A 17,976-nucleotide genomic window follows, 5' to 3' on the forward strand; every position below is an offset into this window, starting at 1 on the left:
CTGCTTGGCACACCTACCTCATTCCTGAAGAAGGGCTTACGCCCGAAACGTCGATTCTCCTGCTCCTTCGATGCTGCCTGACCTGCTGCGCTTTTCCAGCAACACATTTTTCAGCAAAGAAGGTTACCTCAGAGTACAATGGGATCTTGATCAGATGGGCCAATGGGCTGAGGAGTGGCAAATGGAGCTTAATTTAGATAAATGTGAGGTGCTGCATTTTGGAAAAGCAAATCAGAGCAGGACTTACACATTTAATGGTAAGAACCTAGGGAGTGTTGCTGAACAAAGACACCTTGGAGTGCAGGTTCATAGCTCCTTGAAAGTAGTGTCGCAGGTAGATAGGATAGTGAAGAACGCGTTTAGTATGCTTTCCTTTATTGGTCAGAGTATTGAGTAAAGGAGTTGGGAGGTCAAGTTGCGGCTGTATAGGACACTGATTAAGTCAGTTTTGGAATGTTGCGTTAAATTCTGTTCTCTTTCCTATCAAAACGATGTTGTGAAACTTGAAAGATTCAGAAAAGATTTACAAAGATGTTGCCAGGGTTGGAGGATTTAAGCTATAGGGAGAGGCTGAGTTGGCTGGGGCTGTTTTCCCTGGAGCGTCAGTGGCTGAAGGGTGACCTTTTAGAGGTTATAAAATCATACCTAGAGGTTTATAAAAATACAAGGTCTTTTCCCAAGGGTGGGGAAGTCCAGAACTCGAGGGCATAGGTTCAGGGTGAGAGGGGAATGGCTGCCAGAGGAAATGGTGGAGGCTGGTAAAATTACAGCATTTAAAAGGTATCTGGATGGGTATATGAATAGGAAGGGTTTAGAGGGATATGGGCCAAGTGATGGACAATGGGACTAAATTTGGTTAGGATATGTGGTCAGCATGCAGGAGTTGGACCGAAGGATCTGTTTCCGTGCTGTACATCTCTTTGATTCTATGCATGTACAATTTTCCAGGAGACAAGTAATTAAGCTGGTGCCTCCCTGATTGATTTTCAGCTTCACTCTGCTTCTGTGCTGGGTCCAGGACAGAAATTTGCTCTCTTCTGCTAGCTTTGGGCTTTATTTTCACTTTCATTATCCCTTGTTAGAATGTAATAGAGTACTGGTGATGTTACTAAATTGTAAACGAGAATCTCAGGCTAATGTTCATAGGACATGGGATGGAATCCAGCCATGGCAGATGCTGATATTTGAGTTCAGTAATAATCTGGAACAAAAAGTGTAGCCTAATGGTGGCTATGTAACTGCTGTACATTGTCACAAAACTCATCTGATTCATTAGTGTCCTTTTGGGAAGGAAAGCTGCCATCCCTGACCTGATCTGGGCTACGTGTGATTCCAAATCCATATCAATGTAGTTCACTGCTAATTACTCTCTGGGTGATAATGAGACAAGTAGTAAATGTTGATGTATCTAGTGTTACCTACACCCAAAAGTCAAAAATATAAAGCTTTTGACTGTAATTGTATTGTGTGTTTGATCACCTATCCTTAAACATCTGGTCTGCTCCACTTCTGCAGAGGGGGCAGGTGGGGGTTGGTGGAATGTTACATTTGCAGAAAAGTCAAGCTGCTTGACATAGGCAGTGTAGTCCACAGCTTTTCAACAGAGGTCACATGACCCAGTCCATGGCTACGTAATAAAGCTATTGGAACTTTGAACATAGATTGTCAGAGTCTGAGATAACTTGCCTCGGGAACAACAGCCTTTGCCCTCTGTTTCTCTGAAATCCGAGTCATTAAAGTTTGAGGATTCTAGGAATATAAATTTAATCAACTATATCTGGAAGACCTAATTCCAACAAACGTGACCTCAGCATTTGGCAAAATCTGTGAATATTTATTTTCTGAATTAAACTAGTACTTGACAAAGCCTCCTTCACCGCTGCTCCCTCACCACCAGACACCTGGAGGAAGAACGCCTCATCTTCCGCCTCGGAACACTTCAACCCCAGGGCATCAATGTGGACTTCAACAGTTTTCTCGTTTCCCCTTCCCCCACCTCACCCTAGTTCCAAACTTCCAGCTCAGCACTGTCCCCATGACTTGTCCTACCTGCCTATCTTCTTTTCCACCTATCCACTCCACCCTCCCCCCGCCCCCGACCTATCACCTTCATCTCCTCCCCCACTCACCCACTGTACTCTATGCTACTCTCTCCCCACCCCCACCCTCCTCTAGCTTATCTCTCCACGCTTCAGGCTCACTGCCTTTATTCCTGATGAAGGGCTTTTGCTCGAAACGTCGATTTTACTGCTTCTCGGATGCTGCCTGAACTGCTGTGCTCTTCCAGCACCACTAATCCAGAAAGCTACTTTTAAGATGACTCACTGCAAATCTTTTATTTCTTTTCCCCAGACTTGCATGTTTGTATGCATTCATTTTCAAACAAGATAGTTGCTTATATTTGAATGATTTAAACCTTTTGTTAATATTCGTTACTTTTGCAGTAAACAGATTTCTGACCAGTTACGAAATGAGCCTTCCTGAATTGTTTTTGATACAGAGCTGTTTACAGTCTGATGTCTGTATGTTTCGTAATATCACTTTCTTTTTATCAATTCAAGCAATTTTTGTCATCAGTGAAGGAGTGGAACAGGAAAGGAATTGGATTCCCTCTAATAATCTTTTTGTAGAAAGATATTAATGTTTAAGAGTCTCAATAGGAGCTATGCTGGCAGAACAAGATTGTTGAGTCCCTACCTTAGAGTGGTAAAGTAAATGTAAATTGAAACTGGCCTGCAGACATCCCCCTAGAATAGATACTTGTACCATTACTGCCCACAGCTTTGAAATTTTGCTGTCTTTTTCAAGTATTTATCCAATACATTTTGAAATTTATCATTGTATTTACTGCCACCATCCTTTCAAGCTGTCTGGGACATTGATTGCATTGTTGAAAATGTAAGTTTCTTTTAATTTTTTGTGTAGGAAGGTTTTCAGTAGACTGAACTTCTACATTCCCGATGACGTAGTTCGTAAGGTTGCCCAGTGTTCTCCAGGTGTTGTTGAGCTCGTGCTGAATACATTACGTCTCAAGATCGAGGAGAAGCTACAACAGAAAAAGAATAAGGTGGCTTTATCACCACAGGTATGGAGAAATGCCAGAGGTGTTCTAAACAACTGTCAGGAATCTGTTTATCATTGGATAGTGAATTGACAGTGAACAAACAGAAAGACTTAGTTAGCATGACATTTTAATTCTTCTTTAAGAGCTCTTCATCATGTTTTGAGTGATAGTTTATATCTACATTCATAAGAGATTTTTTAAAGAACAAATTCAATAAAAGCCATTTGACTCTGCTGTATGATTTTTTCAACCTATTCACTTTTACATCACAACTCTGCGTTATATGTCTCTCCTATATTCAACCAACTACCCCTTGGAGCTAAATAGCTGTGCTTATTGAAAATCCTAAGCATTGCAAACATTTTGATTTGAGAATGGTGAGCTGCCTAACTTCCCTTTCTATCCCTCAACAATTTGCTCACGTCTTAACATCTCACTTGCTGTGGAACTGTTGGCACAGTTTTCTGTGTTTCTCTACTAGCAACCCAGGAATTTCAGTTTAAATTCTAGAGTGGCAATTTATAAAATTGTCAGTTGACATCCGAAAAGGCCCAGGCATTTTGCTGAATTGTTGTGAGAATGCAACTGGTTCATGAATGTCACTCAGGGAGGTAAACCTATATGTGATTCTAGCCTCACAACTATGTGCTTGGCTCTTAATCCCATACCATTATGAATTGGGCTTGCTTGAACATTTATTATTGGCAGTAAGCCTTATGATAGCAAATAGAACCTCACAATTTTGAATAAATTACTTCAATTTTGAAAGGCAAATGAGGAAAATATTTACCAACTAATCACTTATCTGCTTCCTTGGGATGTCCCATTTTCATTTCTCACAGAATGCAGCCATTCTACTCTGGGGAGCACAGGCTGAACTGCACAAGAGAGTTCTTAAAGTACTGTTGTCTCTGAATCTTCTCTGTCCCACTCTTTACAGAGCTGTTGTCTAAGGTTATCATCTCTCCTGCTATTTTTGGTGATACTGTCTCTGAGTCTTCCCTCTTCAGCTCTTTTCAATGCTGTTGTTTCTGGGCCCTTTTCCTTCCTGCTCTTATCAATGCTGGTGACTGTCTCTGCCTTCTCGTCTTTTTTTTGCTGTCTAGGCTGAAGAGGTTTACAAGATGCCAAAGAAAAATCATGCAGCATGCTTCAATGACTAGCACCCATTGCATCTGACCTCCATATTTATGAAGTGCTTCAAGGGGTTAGTCATAACTCACATCAATTCCAGCCCATCAAATTGTCTTGATCCTTTGTAATTCATCTGCTGGTGTAACAGGTCCACAGCAGATACAATCTGCCTGGACCTACATTCATCCCTGGAGCATCTGGATAACAATGACACCTACATCAGGCTCCTACTTCTTGACTATAGTTGCGCCTTTGACACTGTAATTCCAAACAAACACTTCTCCAAATTCCAAATCCAAGGTCTCAACTACACTCGTCTTTAACTGGATCCATGACTTCTTGACCTCTAAACCGTAATCAGTAAGAATAGGCAACAACACCTCCTCCACCATAATCCTCAAAACCAGTGCCCTGCAAGGCTGTGAACTCAGTCCCCTACTATACTCCGAATCCACTCATGACTATGAGACCAAATTCCACCCAACTCCATTTACAAGTTTGCTGACAATAGGTCAGATCTCAGACAGGATACAGGAAAGAGATTAAATGTTTAGCAGCGTTGTGTAAAAATAACAATCTCTCCATCAGTGTGGCAAATTGAAGGAGCTGATCATTGACTTTAGGAAGCAGAAGGGAAGGCATCCCCTCTGTCTGCATCAATGGTGCTGAGGTGGAGATAGTTGACAGTGTTGAGTTCTTGGGAATGGTAATCATCAACAATCTGTCCACCTACGTCAATGTAATAGTCAAGACAGCACAATGGCTCAGTGGTTAGCAGTGCTGCCTCACAGCACCAGGGTCCCAGCTTCGATTCCAGCCTCGGGTGACTGTCTGTGTGGAGTTTGCATATTCTCCCCGTGTCTGTGTGGGTTCCCTCCGGGTGCTCTGGTTTCCTCCCACAATCCAAAGATGTCCAGGTTAGGTGAATTGGCCGTGCTAAATTGCCCATAGTGGTAGGCGCATTAGTCGTAAGGAATTGGGTCTTCGGAAGGTCGGTATGGATTTGTTGGGCCAAAGGGCCTGTTTCTATACTGTAGGGAATCTAATCTAACATCTCTACTTTCTCAGGAGGCTAGGAAAATTCGGCTTGTCTACAAGGAGTTTTACAATTTTCTATACATGCACCACAGAAAGCATCCTATCTGAATACAGCACATTGTGATATGGGAATTGCTCTTCTCAAGACCCCAAGAAACTACAGAGAGTTGTGAACCCAGCCCAGTCCATCATGCGATCCAGCCTTCCATCCATTGACTCTGTCTACACTTCCCACTGCCTCGGGAAAACAACCAACAAGATATAAAGGTTTGCACCTTTTCTGTGGCTGTAACATTGTACCCTGTACTCTGTTCTGCTACCCTGGTGCACCTTATTTGGTACAATAGCATGAAAAACAACACTTTTCACTGTATCTTGGTACATGTGACAACAATAAATCGTTCAATCAGATGGAAGTGACTGTGGGCCTGGAAGACTTAGTCCAAAAATCCCCAGGAAACCTTTGCAGTGCATCCTGGAGACAGCCCACACTGCTGCCACTGAATATCTGTGGTGGAGGGATGGATGTCTGTAGGTGCAGGGCCAATCAAATGGCTGCTCAATCCTGGAGGGTGCCATGCAATTGAATGCTGCTGGAGCCGCCCTCATCTTAGCAAGTGGGAGGCACTCCACCACACTCATGGCCCACATTACGCAGATGGAAGATCCCCAGGACCCCGCAGTCACTGTATTCACATGGTGAGTCCAGTTGAGCATCTAGTCAGTTGCAATCCCAGGATGTTGATTGTGGGGGGTTCAGGGGCATCACCGTCACATCAAGGGCACAGTAGCCAGCCAGACTGGCTGTTATTGGAGATGGCCACAGCCTGGCATCCATGCAGCACGGCTGCCACTTACCACTTTTCAACTCAAGCCTGGACATTGGGTCCTTCTTCATCTGAACATGGACTCCCCTCTGTATTCAAGTATTCAAGAGAAAACAAAACTGGGAGAAGGAGTAGGCAATTGAACCCCTTGAATCTGCTCAACCATTTGAAACAATCAAGGTTGATCTCACCTTCGTCTCAACTCCACTTTCCTGTAACCGTTCTCTGTAACCCTTCAAACCATTACTAATTAAAAATCTGTCAGTCTCCTCTTTCATAGATTCACAAGCATTTAAGTGTTTCTCAAGTTGAAACACTTCAGTTAAGTAGAAAGTTTGGAGAGGTGAAGCATGAGAGGAGATATAATAGAATTTTGAAAATCTTGAGTGGTCTAAATAGAGTATTTAGGGATAGGCTGTTCATCTTATGAAAGGATCAGGAACCACATGGCACGTTTAAAAGTGCTTTGCAAAGAGAAGTAAATTAGATTAGAATCCCTACAGTGTGGAAAACAGGCCCTCTGGCCCAACACGTTCACACTGACTCTTCAAAGAGTAACCCATCCAGACTCGTTCCCCTATGTTTACCCTTCAGTAATGCACCTAACTTATACATCCCTGAACACTATGGGCAATTTAGTGCAGCCAATTCCCCTAACCTGCACATCTTTGGATTGTGGGAGGAAACTGGAGCACCCAGAGGAGACCCATGCAGAGACAGGGAGAATGTTACCCTACAGACAGTTACCCAAGGCTGGAATCGAACCCAGATCCCTGGTGCTTTGAGGCAGTAGTGCTAACTACTGAGCCATTGTGCCAGTGAATGTGAGTTGAGAAAAACCTTTTTCACCCACAAAGTCAAGTTGCAAAAAAACACTGTTGAGAAGTGTGAAGGAGGCATCCAGCTGAGGACTCAGTAGGACATTAGTTAAATAAAGGAAAGTGCAGGGTTACAGGGAAAAGGCAGGGGATTGGCTGCGAGTTAAATTGCTCTGAAAGCCTGTTCGGTCATGAAAGGCAAAATGGCCTCCTTCTACACTGTAACAATTGTGATTCTGCAAATGCTGATTAAGTGCAGAAATATTTTTGTGCAAGTAATTCACAAAGTAGGAAACCATGAAAAGCGTTTACTGAATTTGCAAAAATCAACTAACTTCTCACAACCATTTCTCAATGTCTTGTGTCCATTTAAGGAGGAGAATACCTTTATACAGAATATTGTCCTGTTCGTGACACTACCCATGTGCCATGGTAAAGGATATAATGGAGTAGCTGAAGTCGGCCTGGGGATGGATGGATTTAATTGGTAGCTGTTTCTCATACTAAACCTGTGACATATAAGAAGAAAGGGATTTATATACTGAAATAAAAATTGCCAGATCCCTTTGGAGGAGCAGGAATGCTATGCATAGTAATTGTAGGATTGTTGGCAGTTCTTCACAATATTGCTTCTAAAAAAAGGGAAGTACATTCATAGCTAGAGATATGCTGGCCAGTTTTTACTTCAAGGCAGGAAAACCGAAGGTGTAACTGGGAATTGGAAGTTTTTAAATGGCAGCTGCCATTTCCTTGCCAATAATTTTCCACACATCCCAGCTGTACCCCATTTGGCCCAATAATATTCTTAACTGGTTACCAATCAGACACTGCTGAGTTGACCCCTCCTCTGACAAGATTGCTTGTAGGTGTGAATCCGTTGGGTATCCAACTTCCATCTCAAATATCCTGTCCTCTCAGGAATCAGCTCTGCTTGATGAGGAAATAACAGCTGTGTGAGTCCACAATCAATGTTAATGCCCTCCATTTGACAATTTGACAGAACTGATCTTAGCCTTACTTGGGCGCAGCTACCTATTAACGGTTCTTTCTTGAACAGAGATAGATGTAACTTCAACCACTTTCCAATATTAATTTTTATTGAAAGTTGAAAAAAATTACAACAAGCTTCTGTCTCCTTTGATTTCTTTCCTTGACCTTGAGTCAGCCTATAAGAATTTGTTAACCGACTCATTGATTTATTTTGCCTTAGAAGCAACGCCTTATCTACTTCAACTAATTATCTTTCACCTTTCTTTAGTGTGTTCAAATTGTTCTCCTTTTGTAAAAATGAATGTAAGATATATTCATATCTTCATGCTTCACCGGTGAAATTTTCCCAAACCCAGAACAACATGGGCAGTGGTGAGATATTAGGAAAATCTGGTGAGAATGGAAAATGGACATTTTTGATGTCATAGAGATGTACAGCATGGAAGCAGACCCTTCGGTCCAACCTGTCCATGCCGACCAGATATCCCAATCCAATCTAGTCCCACCTGCCAGCAACCAGCCCATATCCCTCCAAACCCTTCCTATTCTTATACCCATCCAAATGCCTCTTAAATATTGCAATTGTACCAGCCTCCACCACATCCTCTGGCAGCTCATTCCATACACGTACCACCCTCTGCATGAAAAGGTTGCCCCTTAGGTCTCTCTTACATCTTTCCCCTCTCACCCTAAACCAATGCCCTCTAGTTCTGAACACCCCAACCCCGGGGAAAAGACTTTGTTTATTTATCTTATCCATGCCCCTCATAGTTTTGTAAACCTCTATAAGGTCACCCCTCAGCCTCCAACGCTGCAGGGAAAATAGCCACAGCCTGTTCAGCCTCTCCCTATAGCTCAAATCCTCCAACCCTGGCAACATCCTTGTAAATCTTTTCTGAACCCTTTCAAGTTTCACAACATCTTTCCGATAGGAAGGAGACCAGAATTTATGGGCGGCACGGTGGCACAGTGGTCAGCACTGCTGCTTCACAGCGCCAGAGACCTGGGTTCAATTCCTGACTCAGGCGACTAACTGTGTGGAGTTTGCACGTTCTCCCCGTGTCTGCGTGGGTTTCCTCCGGGTGCTCCGGTTTCCTCCCACAGTCCAAAGATGTGCAGGTCAGGTGAATTGGCCATGCTAAATTGCCCGTAGTCTTAGGAAAGGGGTAAATGTAGGGGTATGGGTGGGTTGCGCTTCGGCGGGTCGGTGTGGACTTGTTGGGCCGAAGGGCCTGTTTCCACACTGTAAAGTAATCTAATCTAATCTAATCTAATCTAATCTAATTGCACGCAATATTCCAACAGTGTCCTAACCAATGTCCTGTACAGCCGCAACATGACCTCCCAACTCCTGTACTCAGTACTCTGACCAATAAAGGCAAGCATACCAAACACCTTCTTCACTATCCTATCTACTAGCAACTCCACTTTCAGGGAGCTATGAACCTGCACTCCAAGGTCTCTTTGTTCAGCAACACTCCCTAGGACCTTACCATTAAGTGTATGAGTCCTGCTAAGATTTGCTTTCCCAAAATGCAGCACCTTGCATTTATCTGAATTAAACTCCATCTGCCACTTCTCAGCCCATTGGCCCATCCGGTCCAGATCCTGTTGTGATCTGAGGTAATCCAAGTCAGATTTTCCACGTAAGGTTTCAAGAGCTAGATGAGAATCGTGCTAATGGGCAGTCTGGGGCCTATTTGCATGCATTAACATCTTGTTATTATCTAATTTCATCTAATTTATATGTAGGCTACTATTTTTCCAGTCTGTGGAGAGAAACTAGACAGTGCCAATTCCTGACATGAAAGTCAGATCAGTTACCTGGCAGCTGCAGCTTGCCAGCATCTTCCTGGACATCAATCATTCACTAATGGCATGTTCCATGGACACTTGGTTTATTTAATCCCAACTGCAAATGGCTCTTCCCCATTTGTTCTATCATTGCTTTTCCTGTTGTTTAATAGTTACAAACTGATTGAGGCATCTGATAGTTCCTCAGTGTTTCATGGGAATGCACAGATGTTATGAATGTTAGAGAGAATAGCTATCCCATCGGCAGGGGTATAACATCATGTGAGTACATATTTAATGTTTATATCCTCCATCTGAGAATTTGACTCAATTAATCTTAGCCTAATTTAGGTGCAGGTACCTGTTTATAGTTCTTTCTTGAACAGAGATTGGTGTATATGCAGTCACTCCAATGACCTTCATAGCTGTAGCTGTAGTTGATCATATAGGTGATGGTATAAAATGAGCAAATGTCTAAAACTGTAATATTCTATTAACAATGAAGTTTTCCCCATGCTAACTATGTGCCTGATAGGGCTTTTATTTCTAGGAGTGGTGGCATTGTGGTGGTGTCATTGGACTAGTAATCCATTTTGACAAAAAACTGAAATAAAAAGCTGGTCTAATGATAATCTTGTAATCATTTTTGTTTGTTGTAAAAAGCCATCTGATTCAAAATTTTCTTCATGGAAGGAAATCATTCAGGATTTGGCCTACATGTGAATTCAGATCCACAGAATATGGTTGACTCTTTAATACATAGAACATAGAGAAGTACAGCACAGAACAGGCCCTTTGGCCCATGATATTGTGCCGAGATTTAATCCGAATGTCAAATATAGTAACTTAACCTACACACCCTCAACTCACTGCTATCCATGTGCATGTCCAGCAGTCGCTTAACTGTCCCCAATGACTCTGCTTCCACCACCACAGCTGGCAACGCATTCCATACCTACTAGGGATTTAGAAATGGACAATAGATGCTGGCCTAGCCACCGATGCCTATATCCCATGAAAGAAGATAAAAATGTCTAATTATAGTAAAATCAGAAAGGCTCTTTCATCAGGTGAAGTGGTTGAAGTTATTGAAATAATGGCCAACATTCCATGAGCCTTTCTGATTTCCCCAAAGTACTAACACTGCCTGCTTTCCATGGCAAACAGGTTCCATGATAGAAGAGGCTCCCAGCTCCGTAGCTGCCCACCCTGGGACAGCAACTTATAAAGACATAAGAAGTAGAAAGCTGATGATTTGAAATAAACCTGTTGGATGATAACCTGGTGTCATGTGTCTTCTGATTTATTTCCACAAGAGTAGGAAAGTCTTACTGCAGCTGCAAAAGATTATGATGAGACCACATCTGGAGCAGTTTTGATCCCCTTATGTAAGGAAAGATATATTTAATTACAGGTAATACAGAGAAGATTCTCTCAGATGATCCCTATTATAGAGAGATTGACTTATAAGCATAAGGCTCTACTCATTGGAGTTTAAAAGATTGAGAGGTGATCACATTGAAGCATATAGGATTCTTAAGGGCCTGACAGGTAAGTGCTGGGAGGATGTTTCCCCTCACAAGAGAGTTTGGGACCAGAGGACATAGTCTTAGAATAAAAACTGAGAGGGGGGAGGAATTTCTTCTTTCAAAGAGTTGTCAATCTTTGGAACCCATTGCCAGAGAGAGCTGTGGGGGCAGAGTCCATGTATATTTAAGGCTGAAATAGATAAGATTCTTGATCAGTCGGGGAATCAAGAATTGCAGGGAAAAGGTAGGAAAGTGGATGTCAAAAATGTCGGAGCAGCAACATTCAGATCTCGTGATCCTATTTAATTGTTCAAGACACTGAACAGCATACTCTTGTTTCTACTTCTTATGTCTTTATAAGTTGCTGTCCCAGGGTGGGCAGCTACGGAGCTGGGAGCCTCTTCTATCATGGAACCTGTTTGCCATGGAAAGCAGGCAGTGTTAGTACTTTGGGGAGATGGAGTGACTCAGCGTAATTAATGAAAAATGCTGCATGTAACAGAGAGCATGTAGACCATAAGCCTTGGTGTGAGGTTTGTGTAGTGGCAGAGTTAGAGTCAGTATGAGGTAGCAGATCAAAGATGGTGACACTTATTGCTGCAGAGTGCATTAAGCTCCTTCCTGCTTTGCTGTGATTTCCTTTGGACTGTCCACATTGCACTGACCTGGGTGACAACTTTAGATCAGATTTGGTGCTGTGGTCTCCTCTGGCAGTTCTGAGGAAAGAAGATGGCCCTCCAGGTCGTTGTCAGCAAAACAGGATGACAGTTTTTCTGTATCCATCATTACTTCATCGATTCTTTCTACATTTGTACAATGTAGCTGTTCACCTGGTTTTCAGCTGGGATTTAAATTTAGCAGGAAATCCCAGACAATCCTTCCTGTAGCAAGCACTTCCATCACTGCAACATAGCACGTGAGTGGAGGTATGGCGAATACTATGAATGAGGTGAGTAGTATAAAATTGTGTGGAAAAAAATCTGCTAGAAATCAAAGCAAGAACCCCTCAATGAAATCCTCTGAAACTAACACAGCCAAATTTAGGAATATTCAGCCTGCTACTTCATCTACTTTACCATTTCTGTATTTGTTTTTATAGAATGAAAATACTTCTTCTCTGAGGTAACTGAGTTATTTAGCCTTCCTTACATATACATTCATAGCTCCACTATTCATTTTGTATACCTGGGTATTTCTGAAAAAATTACATTTTATTGGAGCTTCACATCTTACATTCATCAGGACATTTTGCAAGAATACAAATTCAAGGGGCAAACCAAGATTTATACTGCCTGAGGAAAGTGATGATTGGTTGGCAAGTGGACTCTAATTGATAAAGACATTTCTGAGAATGCTTCCATTAATTATGATTGACAAGTGTCTGCCAGACTTTGTTTAAATTTTAAACCATTAGTTAGAGCACTGCCATAAGAAATGAACCAGTGAGTTGTTGTCACCTGCTTTGTTGAAATGAGTGTAGAGCGTGTTTCTGTTGTTTCTCTCTGCAAAGCAGAAAGCCTTATGTAATTTTGCTTATATCAAGAAAGCAAGTGCATCTCATTTCATGTCTGACTGGCTATCCTAGATTGTCACAAAGACAGAAATTGTTGATGAAACTCAGCAGGTCTTACAGCATCTGTGGGGGAAAAGCAGAGTTAATGTTTTGAGTGTGGCAATTCTTCAATTTATTATAATCCTAGTTTGTTTGTTAGTTTCCAGCAATAATAGTTTAGATTACTTACAGTGTGGAAACAGGCCCTTCGGCCCAACAAGTCTACACCAACCCACCACCCTACATTTTTACCCCTTCACCTAACACTATAGGCAATTTAGCATGGCCAATCCACCTAACCTGCACATTTTTGGACTGTGGGAGGAAACTGGAGCACGCGCAGGAAACCCACACAGACACGGAGAGAATGTGCAAACTCCACACCGTCAGTTGCCTGAGGTGGGAATTGAACCCGGGCCTCTGGCGCTGTGAGATAACAGTGCTAGCCACTGTGCCGCCCATCAAGTTTAGTTCTGTTCTTTGATGTCTTACTTAACATAGTCAACAGCCAATCAGATCTTCAGAAGATAAAGTTGACAAAAGTAAACTTATTTTTCAAGTGAAGTGTTATCAAACTGCTGACCTGTTCCTGCAGAGAAAAAACAAATTTGAAGAGGTGTGATAGTTGAACAGGAAAGCATTAAAAACCATTGCTGTTCAACTTGATAAGAAAATTCTGAAGAAGTCAAAACGTTTTTTTTAATAATTATCAGCCTTCCTCTGGAGACAGATTGTTTCTCTTTGTTTCAATGACGTTCATGTTATTGACTAAAACAGATATATGTGTTTAGAGATAGTATGGTTGGGACTTGACATGTTCATGTGGAGTCCCAAGTTTAACTGCAAGGCAAGTTCAGTTCATAAAACTGAACTGGATCAACCAAATCAATGCTATGGTTACAAGAGTGGATCAGAGTCTGGGACCCCTGCAGTGACTCACTTACTTCCTGACTCCCAAGTCAGGTGTGTGATAAAATACTCCCCACTTGACTGGATGAGTACAACTCCCAACAACACTCAAGAAGCTTGACATCATCAGGACATAGCAGCTTGGTTGGCACCATATCTTCAAGTATCCAGCCTGTTCACTATTGACCCTCAGTAGCAGCAGTTTGTACTGTTTGCAAGATGCAGAAATTCACCAAGGCTCCTTAGTCAGCACCTTCCAAGCCAATGACTATTTCCATTTAGAAGTACAACAGCAGTAGCTTTTTAAAATTCATTTATGGGACATGAGCATCACTGGCTGGCCAACACTTTAATTGCCCATCCCTAGTTGTCCTTGAGAATGTTTAGGTGAGCTGCCTTCTTGAACCACTGATCCACAATGTCCTTAGTGAGGGAGTTCCAGGATTTTGATCCAGTATCAGTGAAGGAATGGCGATACAGTTTCCAGTCAGGATGGTGGGTGGCTTGGAGGGGAACTTACAAGCAATGCTGTTCCCTTGTTTCTGCTGCCATTGTCCTTATAGATGGAAATGGTAATGGGTTTGGAAATCCTGGCAGGACCTTTAGTGATGTTCTGCAGTGCTCTTACAGATAGTACATACGACTGCTGCTGAGCATCACTGGTGGAGGGATTGGATGTATGTGGATGAGGTGCAAATCAAGCATCTGGATGCTGGAGTTGCACCAATCCAGACAAGAAAGAAATGTTCCAGCACATTTTTGACTTGTGCCTTGTGATGGATAGGCTCTGAGTTGTCAGGAGGTAAAGAACATTACCCCTGCTCATGCCTCCACCCCCATTCCCCCCACCATCATACCTACTCCAGGTACTGGCTCTGACCCCACTCCCAGCTCCACACCCACACCAGATCCCAGCTCCCGGCCCTGCCGAGTTTTCACCATCCCTCCAGACCTCCCACTCACTGAGGATAAACGATCAGTCCTCAGCAAAGGACTCACCTTCATCCCCCTCCGTCCACGCATCAATGAATTTAATACATGCCGTGATGTTGAACAATTCTTCTGTCGCCTCTGCCTCCAAGCTTACTTTCACAATCAGGATTCCCGCCCACTTTCCGAGGACTCCTTCACCCACCTCCAACACACTGCATCCACCTGGAAACCCCGCGCTGGCCTATTACCTGCCCTCGAGCTCTTCATTTCCAACTGCCGCCGGGACATTAACCGCCTCAACCTGTCAACCCCCACTCCAACCTCTCAACCCTCCCAACCTCACCATTAAGCCAGCAGATAAAGGGGGCGCAGTGGTAGTCTGGCGTACTGACCTCTACACTGCTGAAGCCAAACGCCAACTCGAGGACACCTCTTCCTACTGCCCTCTCGACCATGACCCCACCCCCCATCACCAAACCATCACCTCCCAGGCCATACAGAACCTCATCACCTCAGGAGATCTCCCACCCACAGCTTCCAACCTCATAGTTCGGGAACCCCGCACTGCCTGGTTCTACCTCCTTCCCAAGACCCACAAGCCTGACCACCCTGGCTGACCCATTGTCTCAGCATGCTCCTGCCCCACTGAACTCATCTCTACCTACCTCGACACTGTCCTATCCCCCCTAGTCCAGAAACTCCCTACATATGTTCGAGACACCACCCACGCCCTCCACCTCCTCCAAGACTTCCGTTTCCCTGGCCCCCAGTGCCTCATCTTCACCATGGATATCCAATCCCTCTACACCTCCATCCGCCATGACCAGGGCCTCCAAGCCCTCCATTTTTTCCTCTCCAGACGTCCCCAACAGTACCCTTCCACTGACACTCTCATTCGTTTGGCCGAACTGGTCCTCACCCTTAACAATTTCTCCTTTGAATCCTCCCACTTCCTCCAGACCAAAGGCGTAGCCATGGGCACGCGTATGGGCCCCAGCTATGCCTGTCTCTATGTTGGCTATGTAGAACAGTTGATCTTCCATAATTATACCGGCACCACTCCCCACCTCTTCCTCTGCTCCATTGATGACTGCATTGGCACCACCTCGTGCTCCCGTGAGGTGAGCAATTCATCAACTTCACCAACACATTCCACCCTGACCTTAAATTTACCTGGACCATCTCTGACACCTCCCTCCCCTTCCTGGACCACTCCATCTCCATTAGTGACGACCGACTTGACACTGACATTTTTTACAAACCCACCGACTCCCACAGCTACCTGGATTACACCTCTTCCTACCCTATCTCTTGCAAAAATGCCATCCCGTATTCCCAATTTCTCCGCCTCCACCGTATCTGCTCCCACGAGGACCAGTTCCACCATAGAACACACCAGATGGCCTCCTTCTTTAGAGACCGCAATTTCCCTTCCCACGTGGTTAAAGATGCCCTCCAACGCATCTCGTCCACATCCTGCACCTCCGCCCTCAGACCCCACTCCTCCAACCGTAACAAGGACAGAACGCCCCTGTTGCTCACCTTTCACCCTACAAACCTTCGCATAAACCAAATAATTCTGCCACCTCCAAAAAGACCCCACCACCAGGGATATATTTCCCTCCCCACCCCTTTCCGCAAAGACCATTCCCTCCGTGACTACCTGGTCAGGTCCACACCCCCCTACCACCCACCCTCCCATTCTGGCACTTTCCCCTGCCACCACAGGAACTGTAAAACCCTTGCCCACACCTCCTCCCTCACCTCTATCCAAGGCCCTAAAGGAGCCTTCCACATCCATCAAAGTTTTACCTGCACATCCACTAATATCATTTATTATATCCGTTGCTCCTGATGTGGTCTCCTCTACATTGGGGAGACTGGGCGTCTCCTAGCACAGCGCTTTAGGGAACATCTCCGAGACACCCACACCAATCAACCAAACCACCCCGTAGCCCAGCATTTCAACTCCCCCTCCCACTCTGCCAAGGAGATGGAGGTCCTAGGCCTCCTTCACCGCTGCTCCCTCACCACCAGACGCCTGGAGGAAGAACGCCTCATCTTCCGCCTCGGAACACTTCAACCACAGGGCATCAAGGACTTCAACAGCTTCCTCATTTCCCCTTTCCCCACCTCATCCTAGTTTCAAACTTCCAGTTCTGCCCTGTCCCCTTGACTTGTCCGGACTTGTCCGACCTGCCTAGCTCCTTTTCCACCTATCCACTCCACCCTCCCCTCCCTGACCTATCACCTTCATCTCCTCCCCCACTCACCCATTGTACTCTATGCTACTCTCTCCCCACCCCCACCGTCCTCTAGCTTATCTCTCCACACTTCAGGCTCACTGCCTTTATTCCTGATGAAGGGCTCTTGCCTGAAACGTCGATTTCGCTGCTCGTTGGATGCTACCTGAACTGCTGTGCTCTTCCAGCACCACTAATCCAGAATCTGAGTTGTCAGGAGGTTAGTTACTTATGCTACAATGTGGAGGTCATATCCCTCTATAACTAAAACCAAAACACCCAGAAAAGTTTGCCTCGCATCATTATCTGCTGAAAGTGTGATTGAGTGAAAGAAAACCACTGATTTCCACTGTTTAAAGAAAAAAAGACAATTTACTTCTTCTAACTCTAATCGTGAACACTAAACAAAAAAAACTAAACAAATTAACAAACTCGAGCCGCTCTCTTTTTTTAACTAATCACTACCTGGCACCAATTTTATAAAAATGCTGCTTCAATGACACAATTTTTAAACATTAAATCAACTTAATTTCTCAAAGTCCTGACAGTCTCTTATGCTGTCTTCCTTCCAGTGTTCTGAATCTGTTGCTTCCTTCTGATTCTGCTGTCTTCTCCCTCAGTCATCTTCTTACTTTGTACAGCGAGTACCTTTAATAGATGATGTCCTTCCTTTTTGTAACCCCCACATCAAACCCTCTCATTGGTCTGATGTTGTTAATACAATAAATTCAAATTCAATTGGGTTTTGGTATCCTGGACATAATTTAAATTGATTGGTTAAATTCAACTCAAAACACAACCAAAGCTGATTGGTACATATTATGAATTCTCCGTGATCTCGGCTCCTGTCAGCTAGACACAGACATGTGTGCTGTCAGAAGTTCTCAGGGCAGGAACGGCATCTCTCTCTTAAAATGACTATACCCTCTTTTGACTTTGTAACACTCGCCACAGTATTCCTAGCCTCTGACACACACTTGTATGTTTATGTGACAAGTCCAGTTGAGTTTCTGGTCAATGGTAACCCCAAGAATGGTGATAGTGGCGGATTTAGTGATGGTGGCAACATTGAATGTCAGTGGTTACATTGTCTCTTATCGGAGGCAGTCATCACCTGCCATTTGTGTAGCACAAGTCTTATTTGC

The 17,976-nt window shown here is 43.9% G+C and overlaps 1 protein-coding gene across 1 annotated transcript in view; it reads left to right on the plus strand.

The window, feature by feature from the left end:
* Positions 1-17,976, plus strand: part of LOC140481316 (sperm flagellar protein 1-like) — a 106,136-nt gene that overhangs the window by 37,189 nt on the left and 50,971 nt on the right. The window contains exon 3 of the mRNA XM_072577302.1: positions 2,926-3,085. Within this exon, the coding sequence (XP_072433403.1) occupies positions 2,926-3,085 (160 nt within the window). The remainder of the gene's footprint in view (positions 1-2,925; positions 3,086-17,976) is intronic.

This window comes from Chiloscyllium punctatum, chromosome 1 (assembly GCF_047496795.1).
Source record: "Chiloscyllium punctatum isolate Juve2018m chromosome 1, sChiPun1.3, whole genome shotgun sequence".
In the NCBI taxonomy this organism is placed as follows: Eukaryota; Metazoa; Chordata; class Chondrichthyes; order Orectolobiformes; family Hemiscylliidae; genus Chiloscyllium; species Chiloscyllium punctatum.